This window comes from Phalaenopsis equestris, unplaced genomic scaffold (genome assembly GCF_001263595.1).
Source record: "Phalaenopsis equestris unplaced genomic scaffold, ASM126359v1 Scaffold220620, whole genome shotgun sequence".
Lineage (NCBI taxonomy): Eukaryota > Viridiplantae > Streptophyta > Magnoliopsida > Asparagales > Orchidaceae > Phalaenopsis > Phalaenopsis equestris.
In genome coordinates this window covers 84,018-102,542 of record NW_018238888.1, presented here as the reverse complement: position 1 = coordinate 102,542, position 18,525 = coordinate 84,018, and the positions used below count along the sequence as shown (strand labels likewise).

At 36.6% G+C, this 18,525-nt stretch overlaps 1 protein-coding gene across 5 annotated transcripts in view; it reads right to left on the bottom strand.

The window, feature by feature from the left end:
- LOC110037535 (telomerase Cajal body protein 1) overlaps window positions 1-17,838 on the bottom strand; it is a 32,807-nt gene extending 14,969 nt beyond the window's left edge. For all 5 annotated transcript variants that reach the window (XM_020742204.1, XM_020742203.1, XM_020742202.1 and 2 more), the window contains exons 1-9: window positions 17,471-17,838; window positions 17,327-17,382; window positions 17,131-17,211; window positions 16,966-17,039; window positions 16,792-16,874; window positions 16,330-16,433; window positions 15,472-15,614; window positions 15,337-15,384; window positions 5,505-5,557 (exon numbers count right to left, since the gene is read on the bottom strand). In XM_020742204.1, the coding sequence (XP_020597863.1) occupies window positions 5,505-5,557; window positions 15,337-15,384; window positions 15,472-15,614; window positions 16,330-16,433; window positions 16,792-16,874; window positions 16,966-17,039; window positions 17,131-17,211; window positions 17,327-17,382; window positions 17,471-17,811 (983 nt within the window). In that variant the 5' untranslated portion in view covers window positions 17,812-17,838. The remainder of the gene's footprint in view (window positions 1-5,504; window positions 5,558-15,336; window positions 15,385-15,471; window positions 15,615-16,329; window positions 16,434-16,791; window positions 16,875-16,965; window positions 17,040-17,130; window positions 17,212-17,326; window positions 17,383-17,470) is intronic.
- Between the last annotated feature and the right edge of the window lie 687 nt (window positions 17,839-18,525).

The following is an 18,525-nucleotide window of genomic DNA, read 5'->3' as shown; positions in this document are numbered from 1 at the left end:
TCTAAGATAGTCGAAGGGAGATCCCTAAGGCTAGATCCTAAACCCTAAGAGGAAGACTAGACCTTACTAAAAATGAGGTCAACAGCTTCCAGTGGTAAGGTACAAAATGTATCATCATCGAGAATCTATCCACCACAACCACCACAAAATCCTTGTTCCGAGGTGTTCTCGGAAGAACCACCGCAAAATCCATGCCAACATCCACCCATGAGACATCTGATGATACTAATGGAGTGTATAGTCTTGCATTTTGCCTTCAAATGTTGGACACAAAATAAATTCTGCATTGCTTGACGTGCCAGTCCACATCTCTCACCAGTCAAAGCCAAAAAAAGTGTTATCTCATGAGGGCGAGAGCCTTATCCCTATCAAAGTGTCTTGCAAGTCCTCCACTATGGTTTTTGAATAATAGACTCTCTCAACGACCATCTAAGAATACATAACTTATTCTGGTGGAACAGATAATCATCAGCCCCGTGATACTGTTCGGTAAGCTTCTCCTGACTACTCTCAGATCCTTTGAAATCTTTGTATGTCCTATAGAACTCATTCACTACCTCAAAGGCTATGATTTAAGTTCGCATAGAAGTGATCAACAAATGATGGTGGCTCAATGCATTTGCTACTCGGATCTTGTTTCCCGCCTTGTGCTTAAATACAAACCAGAATGACGCCAAGAACATCACTCAGAATGTGGGTCGGCCCTTCAATTTGTTCTTACAGTTGAAGAACTTCAAAGCCTCATGATATGTGAATAAGGTGAAATCGCTCATCGGTAGATAGTGACTCCAATGATTAAGAGCTCACACGATCGCATGGAACTTTGTCGTATGTCGAATATTTCCTACATGACTCATTCAACTTCTCACTAAAGAATGATATGTGGAGGCCTTCCAAGGTCAGTACTGCTCCGATCCCCACATTCAAGGCGTCACACTCCACCTCAAACAGATGATTGAAGTCCGGTAATGCCAACTTTGGTGCACGAATCACCTTCACCCTTTTCGAAGGTTAGGTGATAGTGTTGAAGCTTCTGATGAATCGTCAATGGAAAGATGTCAACCCCAAGAACTGTCTCAACTCGATAAAAAATTGAGGTGCTGCCCAACTCATAATGGCCTCAATCTTTGTGGGATCCATCTGAATGTTTGCACTAAACACAATATAGCCCAAAAAGCATATATGTGCAGTCAGAAAGTGACACTTCTTTAGTTGGGTGTATAGTTGCTTTGACCGTGAAAGCTTGAAGACCCTCCTTAGGTGTTATAAATGAACACTTGATTTATCAATCTCATGAACGTGTTGAACACATTAGACAATCTGAAGGGCATGTTTGTCCACTTGTATAATCCATCCTGGGTTTTGAAAGTAGGCTTCCACTCGTCCCCTGGCCTCATCTGGATTCGGTGATATTCATTGTGTAAGTCGATCTTGGAAAAAACAATGGCTCCATGAAACTGACCTAAGAGATCTCCAGATAAGGAATGGGAAACTGTATTTGACAGTAACCATGTTGATTGCCTAACTATCAATGCAAATCCTCAACGATCTGTATTTCTTGGGTACCATCAAGGCAAGGACAACATACGGGTTGGTACTCTCCCTGATCAATCCCCTCGCAACGAGATCATGTTCCTATCATCGTAAATCTTAGTACTCTACAGGTCTCAATATGTAGGCAAACCGATTTGGCAACACTAATCCGTGTATGAGATCAATGGCATGCTTAATGTCTCTCAATGTTGGCAATCCCTCGAAAGGCTGCCACTGAACACGTCCTAAAAGTCACATAGTAGTGGCTATATGGGTGATGATATCTCAACTCCCCAGTTCCCTTTAACATGACCAAAGTCATTGCCACTGGAGCCTCTCATGCCAACTGCATGAAGGTGGATCTTGGAATTATCATCTCCTCTGGATGTCCACTTCTCTCGCGTGCTTAACAAGCAAACAAACTATGTGTCTTCCAACCTTTTTGGATGAATAAGTGTTCTTTATTGCGGTCGAACAGTTGGGGCCTCCCCAACTAAATATGGCAAGGTTTATAGGTACCACATCGCACCACACTTACTTTTGTAGCTAATCCCTGATTAAAATCTCAACCTCACATTGTTGATCCACGCGTATTTTGTTTCTCCTTTTCAACCAGATAAGAAAGTAGAATTGAGGATGCTTCTGCGTTGTCAACCCCAATTTCTTCACCATCATGGTGGATACTACATTCTCACAGCTCCCAGCATCAATAATCAAACTACACACATTTTCTTCATGGTACACTTGGTGCAGAAAATAATATGCCTTACCCACGATGGATCCACCTCCGACTCAATCTGAAGGACACTCCTTATGACTACCATTTCTCCCTTATCTCCTTGGAGTTAGAGTTCCTCTTCTAGATCTTCCTCCACTTCCACCTCATCCACTTCATCAAAGACGCCCAACTTTGTGAATGAAACAACTTGGATCATGGCACAATTGGAGGCAATGTGTCCGTATTTGTGGCATCTAAAATATCTCCTGACAACATTGTACTGACGAATTACCCTTCTCGGGTTTCTTTCCACCCAGACCAGCTTGTCACTTCCCTGTTTGGTTTTCCCAACTCCTCTCGGTGTGGCCTTGTTGATAGTTGCAATTATAGGTGGTTGTATAAATTTGGACGGTTATCTGCTTTGCCTCAGTTGCCTTTCCAACTTCAAGACCGAGGCATGGACATCTCCGAGTTAACTGGCTTCAAGCCCCCTAGATATCGAGTCATGAAATGTTCCTCTAGTTCAACCAACTCACATTTCATATACAGCAGGTCAAACTGTGTCGTGAACTCCCCACTGATAGGTTTCTCGATCAGTCTTTTGCAGGTGGTAGAGCCTCAAAAATATATTTTGACAATAATGGAGTGGTAAATATTTTTTCTGCATCTCTTTGTTCTTCTTCTCTCATCTAGTAATCTTATCACTTCCTTCTCACTTTCTTTGCCTTTGCAATTTTTCCACCACAAAAAAGTGTTTTTTTTTCAATTTGATAGTCGCAAGCTTCACCCTCTTGTCTTCTAGCACAACTTTCAAAAATTTTATCAAACAACTGCAATCATTCAAAGAAATCAACTGGATCTATACCTCCATCAAACTATGATAAATCCACCTTTATTCTAAAATCTCTTTGCCCTCCATATGTCATCTCTTCTCTCAGCCTCCTCTGATAATGAATTCCAAAGTGTCGTGATCTGCCTTCCTCACCACCGAAATCCTCCCTATGGAAGGGATTCAGATTGTTGTCCTTTCATTCCTTCACCTCTCCATATCGGAATCGAGGGTAATTTCCCCCAAAGTCCCATCATCAATCTCCGCAAGTTTTCTACTCTAGGTGACAGATCTCTCGTTGTACCTCTTCCCTGGTAGGCGAGGGCATGTATCTCTTCGATGACATGGTTTGGGCTTGGATATGTGAGTGTGGAAAGGATATTTGAGCATAGGAAAGAAAAATTTCGGGGTGGAGATGTGTAGGAAAGCTAGAAACTCTAGAATAAGACTACGATTATGTTAAATCTGATATCAAATGATACTAGAGTTAACCAGAAACCACAACGGAATGGAACTATTATTGATGACATTCAAATGGGATTGCAAACAAACACTTAAAAATCGGAAAACAATGACACAAACAAAAAAGACTCTCTTAGGCAAGGAGCAAGGATGGAGGGTTGCGGTTGAGGTTGTGGAAATAAATAATGATATGTGGTGGAGAGAGGCTTCACGACAGCAAGGGAAAGCAGGAAAGGTGTAGCAACAAGCAGCATGGAGGGTGCGGCAACAAGCAAGAAGAAGCATGAAAGGGAAAGAACAAGAGGAGAAAACCACCCCACTTCAAAGCAGCATATAGTTGAAGCACCACCTGTCTTCGGATGCAGCCCTAGCAAAGTAGAACAATGCCAACAACAAAAAATTGAAAACTAAATCTCTCCTAGAACACAGAAAATAACAAACAAATACTCATAGAGTAAAGAGGAGTGGGCCCCGCTCCAAATACGAGGGAACCGTGCGCTAGTAGTCCCGCTCGATCTTGATTATGCCTAGATCGAGTTGAACCCGGATGACAATTGTTGCGCCCGCGCTCGACCTAGGCGCTTGCATGTCACCCACACTATTATCTCAATATTAAAGCAAGAAAAAGAAAGAAAGACAAAGATGTGATCAGGTTCATCATTAACCCTACCCCAACTATATGGGAACAGGATCAGTTAAAACAAGGCATATCTTAGGGAGAATTAACAAAAAAGGCAACGAGAAAGTGGATTCTAAAATGATAAGAATCCACATGATAAAAAAAGGTAATCAGAGAAGTCAACTTACCCTATAAACTGATTCATAATTAAGAATCCACATGATAAAAAAAGGATAATCAGAGAAGTCAACTTACCCTATAAACGGATTCATAATATATGATTTTGTTCACAACCATCAATCATATTATGTTTGGATGAGGGGAAAATTCTACGAAATATGCATTACTATATTTTACTATCACAAGATAAATATTGTTAACTCTGCTAAGTATCATGATATATATATGACACCAAGCATTCATTACACTGATATATAACATGATGAGTTTCTTATTTTGCAAATATGCCACAGACTTCTAATATAAAATTCATACATTCTATGAACTGATTTAAGGCTCAAACAACATAAGAAACTATACCAAAATTTGACAATAGATTTTAGGAAGATTTATATACATAAGACTCAATTCTTTTATATTTACATATCTAACACCTAAACTTTAATTTTTTACATATATATATATGCCACCTTATCTATGCACGAAAAAGTGTATTTCAATTTTTAGAACTTAAAATTGTGATTTTTTATGTGATATTGAATGAATTTGGTGGTATAATTGTAAAAAGCAAAATTCAGGTGTCAATAATTATGAAGTGTGCGGTATGTGAATGCCACTAGTTTTTAAACATGCAACGGATGCATGGCCAATTTCACATGGCAATAATTACTTCCGCGTGATCAAGTAGACTAGTGGTTGTGGGTTGATACAACAGAAACATTGCCTAAGAGGCAGGTTAGAATGCCTCTAAAATCATTAGCCAATATCAGTGTTTCTTCATTGCTGCACTTCCTCCTCTGAAAGCAGAACTTTTAGCAAAATATAATCATAAAAATAGATAACTTTTAATTAAAAAATGGAGAAAGAAACATTTATCCTTGATTTCCTTTCCAACAAATCTTTTTTGCTTAGTTCTTTTTTTCTTTTTAGTTGGTTCTGATACATCACTTATCAAAGCAATAATCAGATCTGTTTCTAACATGAATGACTGCCATTTAGTAACTAAAATAGAAGGTTGACAGGAATGAAAATAACAAAAGTTCAATTCTATAAATGTATACATCATAGCAGCTCTAAATCAAGAGTTGAACGCAGTGTAGAACCTTAAACATGAGTGGAAAGGAAAAAAATTCACCAACATATAAAAGAATACAGGGAATTACTTGTAGAGAACACCAATGGTATTTCGAATATCCCAACATAGTATGTAAGGATCCTAACAGAATTCCAAAACAAAGTTAAAAAAATCTCAAACAATAATAATAATAATAATTAAGTCAGAAAAAGAAGCCTAAGAACTTACGGACCCTAGACATAGAACAACAATTCAAAGTTTTTACTGAGATCACATATCCTAACACCGAAAAAGTTTAATATTGTTTGCTAAGCACATTATAGGGGGATGAATTGACCATGCATTTTTTGTACTTCATATTTTCTTAATAAAATTCCACCAATCCTGTGCACGCAAGCAAATACACTGAGAAAGCCAAAGAAATAATTACATAACAAAAGAGAATAGCATATTAATTGAAACGCCAGGCTGAAGTTAAGAATATAACAGCTAAATTAATACACAAATTAGTCTACAAATTTAAACAAACTTACACGCAATGTATATACAATTACACAAATGAATGACTAAGTGATTAACCATTATCTATAAGATTGTATTCACTATTATTAGAAAGTACAAATTGGTAATCCTATACGATCCTATATATGTCACCCCACAAGATCATTATAATTTTGAATAAAAAGTAAACTAGCCAAGTAGGTAATTTACTATTAAGTACATTGTGAATGACAAACTCAATTTCACCAACAAAACTATTCGCAGAAATAGTAAAATTAAAACATACGGATAAAATGATGGTGACAAGTAAAAGTTCCGGCCAATGTAAGTGAATTTGTAGCACAATGATATAAGTTGAGTTCATTATGCAAGCCTGTCTGATTTATCTAAGCAACACCACTCGTTAAATAATGTGCCCAAAGATAAATATTATAATGAAAATTATAAGATGATATAAGATGTGAGAACTATTAAAAAATTAGTACAATACCAACATGTAGCAAGAACATATGAAGATCAACACAAAAACATTAGAAATTAAGCAAACACGAATACAAGGAATATAAATCTAGTTCCACAGAGCAACTGAGGCAAAGTGATAATTATGTGGTTTGACCTCCCAAATGACCTATGCCCAAAAAGCGCATACATGGACACAATGACACAAAAATGACCATGGCAACACAACATAACTATAAAAAGTATAACACTACAAATCATGGATATAATGTTATATTTTATAAATTATTAATATAAAATAAGTAAATTATAGTATTGTTTACTAATGGCATCACCGGATATAGTAAATTATCATATAGATGTACTTCACCAAAAAAAAAAACAATAAAAATAGTAGTGATAAAAAAATGCTTTATCACAAGTGAAAATTAGCATCTGTTAACAAAACTCAAATACTAGCATTCAATCATCATCATTTATCACATAATTTGCAATAGTATTGATATTTTTCAAGTCATCCCTCGTGTGTGCCTTCGTAGAATGTCGAGCAATGCTTAGATCGTATCAAACCATATCTATCTACTTTGGAGCAAATTTTGTCATAAAACGCTTACAACGCAATTTTGAGCATATCAGATGCATGTCAATGCATATCAAAGATGCGTCCTGTCCATCAAGGGTCTGAAACGGACATGATAGGTATTTGAAACATCCATGCTTCCTAGCCTATGTTCACACCTAATCCCCTAACCAAGCTAGGATTCCACCACATCCTTGCAACAACAAGTTCACTCCTTCGCTTACAAGCCGACGGAGAAACCATCAAAATCTCTTCTTCACAGAGAAAGCAATCCCTTGGCTATTGTTATAATCAAGAGCACCACCTCTAAACAAATGTTAGCAAATTCTCTACAAAACCTTCTTCCACTGTGATTAAACAATTTCATGATGACTAGAGCTGTCACAAACAATTACAACACAACCCATACAACACGTAATAACAGTGAAAATTAAAAATACAACAAAGCCTAAAAGATTGATGAGAGTAGATTTTACTCCCTCAAAAATTGAATGATGCTAATAAACACTTATTTTTTCTTGAAAAGCTCTTAAAAAGGCTTGAGATGCAAGCATTTACTTTTTGCCAATTGATAAGCCACTTTATTTTCTTACTCGATCAAACACTAAAACAAGCTTTAAAAATCATACAAAATATCTCTCCAAAGCTAGCTTCCATTGAAAAAAAAGGAAAAAAAAAACAACAGCAAAATTAAATAATAAATATAGCAATATGCATGGGAGGAAATAACTAATGTTTTCATCGCAATATATTCATTTAAATTTGAAGTATATCGTATAATATATGAAATTGTGGGTAAAAAACTAGATGAATTGAATAGAATAAGAATTAAACCTATTAATTATTGATTGCTCCATTAATTAATATTATAATACAATTGCATGAATTTCTGAATATATCGAATAAGCTCAAAAAGCAGATGCACAGCTGACTTAGAAAGCTGCCATAAAATAAAGAAAAAACTCAAATCCTAAACAAATTAAAATAATCAAAAGATATAAGTTGATTATTCTTAGTTAAAATATTCATGAAACTTAAGCTCACATAAACTTCATAGCAATAGTAGTAATAAAACCTAAGATGAATAAATTTTTAGCATATGATTATTAATTTTTATAATTTATGGAAACAAAGCATACATTGACGTGGGGCTAAGGCCAACCGACTGAACCAGCTGGCAGAAGGACCGATCGAACACAATTTGAGGAGGCGGGTCCCGATTCTTACGGGACCGAGCGGGAGCAGCACTTAGAAGGAGGTCGATCCCGATTCCTACAACGACCGAGTAGGAGTGGCACTTTAAAGGGACGGCAATGCCGACAGCCCCATCCTGCTTTCCTTTTTTGTCTTTTCTCCTTTGTTGTCTTGTTTCTCGCCTGATGGGAGCCTATTTATATGCTTGTTACCGGAATTAGGGTTATATTTTGTGTGAGTTATTTCAAAGTTCTGCATAAGTCTCTATTTTCCCATGCGAGGGTTGTATCCGAGGATGGGTGATGCTCAGATTGTATCATGCTCCAAAGTAGTTATCTAGCATCTCCTATTTCCCTTTGTATCACTTATCCTTCACCTCCCTTAGTCGTTGGTCATCCCATCTCCTCCCAGCTATCTTGCTGCCCCCTTTTACTGCAGCAGCCTTGCCGCCCAACCCTCCATCTACCTCCCAGCACTATGTCATCCCTTCGTCAGCAACAGTCATTGTTGTCCCGCCCTCCAGGCCATCCAACCAGCACCTTACCAACATTTCCCTGCAATCCAACTAGTAGTCCATCCTCTCCCAAACAATACCATCAGACTCCTATCCCTTTCCCCTCTCACCCAACCATCGGCTACCTTCACCCTCACATTCCCCCTACTAATACTCAACCATATCGTCGACACCACAACTGCCCTTAGCTCCTCTTTCGACCCTAATCGAGAACTGTTGTTGTGTTTTATTTTCGTTGAGTCGTGTTTGTAACCCTAACTCGCTTAATAAAGCTCGCTTTTGTTTTTATTATTTTGAACTAGTTCCGATATCATTTGGTATTAAAGCTAGCCTAAACCTAGTCATATCATAGAATTTTCTAGCATTTATCGTGGCCCAAAAAAATTTTCTTCCTCCCAAAAAATAATATTTCCACTTCCATGAATCCCAAAACCCTACCAATGCCCACCTAGAAAATATATGTACAAGCCTACCCGAAAAAAGATACGGTGAGAGCTCTGTCGTCTTCAACAGAGGTTGGCGGAGATTGATAAGATAACCCAAAGGAAGGTTACCCTCGACTGAGATCTGGAGAGTTGGATGGGAGAAAGAGAGAGGGATCTAAATCCCTTCCATAGGAAGAACTTCAGCGATGAAAAAGACAGATCGCAATGTTTTAGAATCCAGTATTAAAGGAGGTCCAAAGAGGGATATCTGAATCCCTTACATAGAGAGAATTTCAGAGAGAAAATATCATTTGGAAGGCACAAAGACTTCGGCATCAAAGTAGATCTGCCAGAGTTTGATGAAAGTATGAATCCAGAAGAGTTTATTGATTAGCTGAAACATGTTAAACGGGCAAGAAAAGTCTTTTTGTGGTAGGAGAGCTTACAGAGACAGAAAAAGGGAAGACGATGATAAGATTATCAGGTGGGAGAAGATGAAGCGATGCAGAGAAAATAACTCCCACCCCATGGTCGTCAGGATATATTTCTGAGGCTTCATCACCTGTGGCAGAGAGATCTATCAGTAGAAGAGTTCACAAAGTATTGAATCAATTGTAGATAAGATGTGACTTGGTCGAGTCAGGGGAGTATATCATAGCCCATTATCTGAGGGCCTAAAGCCCATTATTAGCAATGTGGTGCAGCCGCAACCTTATTCATCACTTGGAAATCTCAATACCTTGGCATTGAAAATGGGTAGACAGTAGAAGCAAAGCAAGCAATCACCACTAGCCAAGCAGCCACCCACAGTTAGAGACGCAAGCAAGAGCACACCTCACTTAATTGAGAAAGCTTGTTCGGATAAGAATCAAGCCACCCCCTGTGAAAAGAGATCTGAGAAAAATAGCACGCCTACTACAATCTTCGCCAGAAAATATTTTAAATGTCACGGATTTGAGCACATTGCCTCCAATTGCCCGAGGAGTCGAGATGTGTCTTTTACCGAGCAGGGCGTCATGGAGAAGATTAGCGATGAGGAGAAAGCTGAGGAACTGAGTAAGGTGTATCATTTGCCACCATATCAAAAAGTACTTGTGGTTCAACGGATCCTATAGGTTGAGGATAAGAGGAATCCGTAGTGGCTTCGCCACAATATATCCTATACTCGTTGCATGGTAAATGAAAATGTATGCGGTGTCATCATCGATAGGGGAGCAGTAAGAAGGTGGCATTTACGCAGATGGTAAAGAAGTTGGGCCTTATGACTCAGAGGAACGCCCAGTCATATTATTTGACGCAGATGGTAAAGAATTCTAGATATTGCAATAAGATTAATTGAGGACAATTTTGATTATGCATCTAATTTATGTTGATTAAATAATTAAGTCTAAGATAATGTTAACTTTAAGAAATAGTTTAGAATATTGGATTGGAACGATTGACCGAGGAAAGAGTAATTAAAAAATTTAATAGAAGAAAAAAAAATTAAAATTAAGTGGCAGCAAGAATCATAAAAAGAAGTTTAAATCTATGAACTAATATCACATTTAATGAATAAAATAATAAGATAATATGCTTATGTTTTATTAATGAAAATGCATTATTATTAAGACAATTAATTATAAACTATATATAAATTCATTTGTCTATTAAGAAAATTTGGGTTTGATCTATATGATTGATTTTTTGAGGAGACGGACATAAAGTTTAAAGGGATATTTGAAACACTAAGCTGAGTAATTATATTTCTAAACTTCATTAATTTTCATTTTTTCTAAATGTATGCTTGATTTCATTTATGCTATGTTCCAATGAGATTTAGATTACAACAGATACTTCATAATGTTAGATACAAAAAATATGGATGTTAAACAGTTGCATTATAGTTTTCTTAAGAAGAAATTTTATAACTACATGATATGTAGATTTCAATATAGGTACACATATCAGTTTATTGCAAGACCTATATATTTAATAAGATTGTATTTATTCATCGGTAGATAAAGCTAAAATGTTGTATAAGAAAATAATGTATGATATGAATAATGAAGTAGTGTATATATAAATGATTGTAAGTGCATACTAAGAGGAGTTCACCCCCTTTGGTAGACGCAAAAAACACTGATATACCCGCATGTGTAAATGTTATCCTACCACCCGAGAAAATTAAGATGTTTAAATCGCTAATTGTTATGTCAATGGGAGAATATCGATCAGTGGAAAGTATGCACATTTTCACCTCAGACAATCGTGTAAATTAGAACACAAATTGCTATGTCAACAAAATAAAATTTGTTAGTGATATATTAGGTTATATTTTGACGGTGCTCCTAAAATAGCTATGCATTTAAAAACATGAAATGAAAGTAAAGTTAAAAATTAAACATTGAATTATAAATTTAAAATTAATGCATGTCGAGGTTTAAATTATTTTCATTGAATAAATGTCATTGACATATATATTAGATTATTATAAGATTTTCTATAATGAAATATGAAAGACCATCATGCATATTATTTTATTTTTCTAATGTTACTGTAATTTAGAAGTGTGATTGTTCCTATGTTATCTTTAAATAACTTATTATGTTGTTTAATATTTTTTTAGGTTTAAGCTTTTAAATAAAATGAATAGAAGATTAACAAATGTATACAGAAAGCAAGTTTAGCAACGACAAAGGTAAAATTCTTATTATTTAAATTATTTTCTTTGATGTTTGTTTCAATGAATATTTGAATATTAAATTGTTAATGATAGAGATAAGGTAATCAAAAATTTAATTCCACCGTCTAAACGTTTGTTTCCACGTTGATTAATTCCAAGCCCCGATCCAGGTCGTGATAATATTGGAGAAAAAAAAATTTGCTCTACCTAATGGCATCAACGTAGCGCCATTTTCCTCTTGATTGATATGCATCCTCAAGATGCACTTCTCTCATGTGTTCTCAATGGAAAACATTATATAAGTTATATCCTTTCATATTGCCATCAAAGATGGTGATGAATTTGCCTTGTCTAATGGAATCGACGCAAAATTGTCCACCACAAAAACTCTTTTTCTTTCATTCTAATATTTCGTCTATCTTTTGGTGAAGAGATCAAGGCGAAATACCTAGCATTTTCTTTAATATACAATTTGATTGACAATAATCACAAAACTTCTCAAAAACATTGATTCTAAAGAAAGAATAGTCATCAAAGGTCCTTTTTTTCCATGTTTTACTTTGGACAAAGAAAACCCCATTTCACATAGTTCTTAGGTCTTTCAGCTTTATCTTGGCAATTTCATCCTATGACCGGTATCACAATATTGGCATGGTTGATGTCTACAATAAGATAGATGAGAGTTCAGTAGAATTTGGGGGAAAAGCCCAAGGTCAAACCTCATGAAAGTTTGTGCATCTTCAAGGATAAATCTAGTTCTCTCCTGAATTCTATGGTGTAATCGTACACAGATTGTACTTAACTATGCCCCAACATGTATATTAATTTCCACCAATCATCGGCACAATCAACAAGTATAACTCGCAATGTATCAGACGATTAAACTGCACCTGATTATTTCCTGAGGGCCATTATCTTTCTAATGTAAGTTTCAATAAGCCAAAGCAGTGACTTACTTGAAACCAAGCAAACACCATTTGATCAACTCAAGCATCGAGTTTCTCCTGATCGATCATCCCACCAATGCAGTTTTCATTATGTTTTCCACTTTAAAAGGCTGAATCCATCATTCATTCAGCATGGTGATATCCTCATCGTCATTCTACCCATTGTCTTCCATATTGCCAACATTTTCCTGATGCGCATTTGTCAGTGGAGCATGAAAGCACTAGGATTTGATGTGATAGTAGTGAATTACATTTACATCTACTCCAACACCATCAATATTTATTCTATAAATCTAGACACTTGATTGGCTGTAGATCAGGAGAAGATTTGTTCTCAAATATTGTTTCCTTATTTCGTAAATGTATTGTCTTTCAATGTGAATCTAGAACAATAAGATATTCTCCTGATATACACACTTCCTATTTAAACCATGTATCAAGAACAAATGCTTTTATAACACTTTGATCCAATCTTATCCTCTTAATGCTATGTACTAAGCCCACAATTGAGATTATAGGATGGATCATAAATGGTTTAGGCTTTTTCTTCAAAACCCTGGTAGTTATGGGATCAAGTTATATAAAACTTGAAATCTTCAACTCTTTGTTGAATGAGGTTTCTTCTCAGTTTATGCTATCTTTCTAGTAGTAAACAGCAACTGCTCTCCGTTTCATTGTAGACAGCTAATCTTTCTAGTAGTAAACAGCAACTGCTCTCCGTTTTATTGTAGACCAGAATGCCTCTTTATGCAGGACAGCATCCGCCTTAGTATTTTCCTTTTTTGGTTTCATGTCTGCCACTGCAAATTATTTTTCGCTACACCGGACAGCATGCTGAAAACAGCAAAGCTGATTACTGCTGCGTGACTGGGTTGCTGTAAATTGGCAAAACAGACTACTGTTTCACCTCAACATCAGCACTCAGCAGCAGGTGGCGAAGACTGGCCAGCAGCTGAAAAATGGCTGGAGGCAGCGAAACAAGCAAACAAGTTTTGAAAGCCGGGCAGGGCCTGCGACAGAGTGGAATACGAGAGCAGAAAAGGAAAAAACACAGGATTAAATTTTATTGCAGCAATCAGGCCTTTAAATAAGAAAAAAACAGCAAGATATAATTTAAAATTGACCTTTTATCATCCTCTAAACTAACTGCTCAATTTATGAGGAATATTTTCACCCCTAAACAAACTACATTAAATAAGAAACAACCTTATCATTCTTAAGGGAACTCCACAAAAGAAGAAATATTATCAACAATAAAAATTCAAAAAATAAATTTATCTAAAATAAATTTAAAATCAATAATGCATCCTTATCCGGTTGCTTTAGTGACATCCAACAGTCTAGATTTTTTGTCTCCTTACCTTGATCATCAAACCTCTGATAAGCAATCCATCTTCTCCAGTGCACTCTTCATGAGTTGATCCTCTATCAAGATTCAGGACAGCGTGACATGAATATCAACAACCTTATTAATCTTCATCAAGAAATTGGACTCTCAATTAACTAACTCATTATCTCTATCCCTTCATGATCTAATGCCAAAATTGTGAAAATTTTCCAATAAACTCTTGGAAGTGAACAGTCAGATTCAACATCGCCTCGTGATCATAACCAAATTAAGCGCTCATTCTTGTGCCCTACCATGGCCGTGAGTCAACTTAGAGCTATTGGCTTCTTTATAACTTCGTTCTTCCAGTCAGATAACATTAAGCATGCATCACCGATAAACATGTAGGCTTTTGAAGAGATTTTGGATGCAAAATTAGGCTCCCTCGTCTCTGAGCCTTGTAGAAATGCCTTTTAAAACTCAATACAGTGTTGCTAAGGCTTCAAGCCAGCATCCGCAAGCTAAAATCATTTCAAACCAAAGGTGGTAGAATAGAATACAAAAGATATTGCATAAGGTGAGTAATATAAAATGTAAAGTCAAGCAACTCCCTCGATCAAGCGTGTTATTCCAGCTATAACAAGTAAATAACTATTAAAGTTTGTGTTCACAAGAAGTTTTGAACACGACAATGAAACATTGTGCATATAAGATGTAGAATTTCCTTATATGTGTATTAAAATGCCTTTCTTAGCTCGCAAATTTCTTGAGACAGTTAAGGAAAATATCTCTTCAGCTCTAATATATGATGTTTAAATTTGGATTATTAAATAGGTCATCATATGCCTCGTATAGGGTTTAGGTTGCTTACAAATAAGCCCCTACCATACTCATGCCTCCTATCATGCACAATGTTAAGTCAAGTACCTACAAATACGCCCCAGTTCTTTCTTTAAATATAATAGTTACCCAGTCAACAATGACTCGCCATTGAAGACACCGGCAATGATTAAAATTTAAGCTTTATAGAGTGAAAATCAGAATCGTCCAGAAGAAAGGAAACTAGCAACAAATAAACATGATCAAGTATATCAAAATAATATCCATTGAAATGGGGACATGTTGTCCAACATAAATGCAAAATATGTTGTTATAAAAGCGGCCACAAATCAATACAAAAGTCAAGTTTGGGAAGAAAATTCCTTAATTTCATTAAATTTTGATTTCGTTTGTTTACGAGTGCTTAAATATCAATGGAAGAGAAAAATAAAAACCCATTGCGTATAAAGGAGTTTAGTTCTTGATTACCTTCCGTCCTCCAGTATATATATAGTTCCCGTCTTTGGAAAACTGGACCTACAAGCGAACAAAGTGATCAACTACGATAAGAAAGTTGTCTAGTTCAAATTCAACGAAAAATCAGGGGCATTTCATTGAACTAACCTGTGTGACTCCACCCATTTGTCCATGCAAAACATATAAAAGTTCCATGTTGGACTCAACATATACTGCAGTAGTCTGGCAATAAGAGCCGGCTGCGAGCATCCCATTATTGATGGGAGAAAATGCAATTGATGATACAATACCTACGTGCACAAAACAATGGTGACAGATTAAGATTAATTATCCATCCATTAGTGGAATAAATGGTCTTAAAGTATTTAAATTATTTGTTACGTGAAATTTATCCTTTCAGTCAACAACAAACTAGTCAAACCTTGCATGTTTTCATAATTTTGTTGAAGGATGATGAGAAAATATATACAGACGATGAAACACACGTAGTGGCGGAACCAGTGGGTGGCCGGGGGAGGCACTTGCCACCCCTACATTTTTACTAAACTCTTTAATATCATATAACACACTGAAAATTTTACCCTTTAAAATTAAATACTAAATAAGAATTAAACATTAACTTTATTTCAAATTCAATAATAATATTTATAATAGTTTTAAATTTTGTTCAAGGAGATGAAAATTTTAAACTTAAATCTCGCCAACCCTTAATTCTTGATTTCACTGCCCCTCTCCTTTATGTATGGTTCCGCCAATCCATGCAAGTAAGTGGAGCATATTTAAAAGAGCAGCCACAGTGCATTTCAAAGATAAAACGTCATGTTCTATGGTTGAATCACAAATTTCAACACATGGATGATTACGAAACAAATATGTTGGCCTTTGTTTCAGCTACCAGGAATGGGGAACTCAAATAGGGTTCATATTGATGCATATATAGGCATATATGAAATGTTTAAACCAAAAAACAAAAAAAACATAGCATGCAAGTGAATAGTCAGGTACCCAGTGGTCCGGCATCTCCTTTAGCCAAAGAATATTGCTCAAAATCCCGACCAGGCCGATGTACATCGAACACTCTGATGTGTTTATCATATCCTGCAAAAATTCTACAAAAAAAGGTTTTTTCAATAGAACAGCAAGAAAAATATTCATTGTGTGTTTATCATATCCTGCAAAAATTCTACAAAAAAAATCCTTTCTTTGGTGCATGCCAAAAAATGCATGCATCAAAGAAAGGCAGTGCTTCAAACCAGCAGCCTTCCAAGCTAGCTGCCAGGTAATACTCTTTGGAAGCATCCAAAGCAACCGATGAACAATTGGGTTGGGCAACCAATTCAATGACATGCTTGCAGAAAGAGTCACAATCCATGTGTTGCAAGCATGGCAAAAATAATAAAATCATGACCATATATGGAATTCTCAACTTCAAAGATTAAAGGTCTAAGAAAAGGAAATCTTTCATACTTAGCTCCCGATGTGTTGAAAGAAACTGAAAGTGCTGCAGTTATTTCATCCATGGCATCATATGCTCGATAAGTGCCTCGAAGCTAAAGAAACCAGCAAAAACACAATCAGCACCGAAGCATTCAAAAACAATGCTTCATGATAAAGTCTCAAAATTGAATGGTTGTTAGCTACCTCACCAGAAATGGCATCCCAGAGATGAATAGGATGGTCTCTTGTTGTGCTAACAAAAACACAGGTGGTAGGATCTAAACATGAGCAGAAAGGTCCGATATCAGCCAGGACTAACATAACTTGCATCAGAACAGCGGTAATGGTAATGGAATAATGTTGACATACCCAACATAGACGTGTAAGGGTACCAACAGTAATCATACACCATCTCTGCCTCATTCACTGCGAGAGCTGAAGAATACGAATCTGACATGGTAAATGCCCATTAGAATGAATAACTTCACGAGCCTTGGCTTAGATCAAAATTTATGCAATAAATCCACCACAAAAAAGAAATCACGAATCCAGATTCTCAACAAACCTTGAGAAATTTGACATTCTTCCAGCTTTCCAGGATTGAAGTAGGCGTCTTCGGGCCTGGCATGTCGAGCGACAATAATGAACACAGCCAAGAATGTCAGATTTCTAAATAAATATAATAATGACGAGGTACGGGAGAGCTCACAAGTAGAACAAGCGGAGGGACCGATCGTCTGAACTGGTGAGAAAAGACGAGCCATCAGGGGACCATTTGACGCTTTTGAGGAAGTTTTGAGGATTAGAACCGCTCCGGAACTGTTGGGCGAAGTGGTATGTCCTCCGCGGAGGGATGTCAAATCTAAACACCGGCCACGGATGCGCATCGGACAAGCTCTCTGTTGATGCCCCGTTTAAGGAATTCGATTTCTCCCGCTCTTCTTCTTCTTCTCCTTCTTCAACTATTGTGTCTGGTTCTTCTTCCAGAGTATCGCGTTGCTCCTTTTCTTCCATTAGCCGTGATTCGCTTGGAGAAGAGAAAGTAGCCATGATTCGCTTGGGGTTTTTGGTGGGAGATTTGCTGTTTTGCTTTCGTGAATTTATATATTTGTATGCATTTATATATGAACTTTATTTTTTTTTTTACTTCTTTAAGTAATGTTTAGATATTTTTATATATCTGTATATCTATTTGAATTTCATACAGGTTGATATTAAAGAATATTTTCAGAATTTATAGATTTGAAATATGAGTAGATAATATAAAAATCTTTAGTATGGATGCATCGACGATTCGACGAACACCGCCTCATCACAGTCGTTGGATCCACTGCATTATCACAATCGTTAGATCTGACCCTCCACGGATTGTTGATGTGGCGGATCATGATCCTTTGAAGCACGGCGTGCAGGCCCCGTCGCCTCGAGCATGTGGCTTGCTTACTCGAAAAGGTTTGATCTCCAGTTCGTTGCATGACTTGCCAACTCGACCTGAAGGGCCACCATGCATGCGAGCCAACCCGACCCACGCCCAATTGGTTGACTTAAGCAGCAAAAATGTGCATTATATATACAGAGCTCGAAATTCAAACTTTAAACCGTAGAGAAGAGAGGAAGAGTGTAGAGCTAACTGAGCTGCACATTTGCTTTATGTATGTGTATGTGTTGTGTCTTGTATGTTTTATATTAATATCAAATTTGTATTTATGTAGTGTGTGTGCGCGCAATTACAAAAATTCAAGCTTGTAGGATTTTGATATTTTC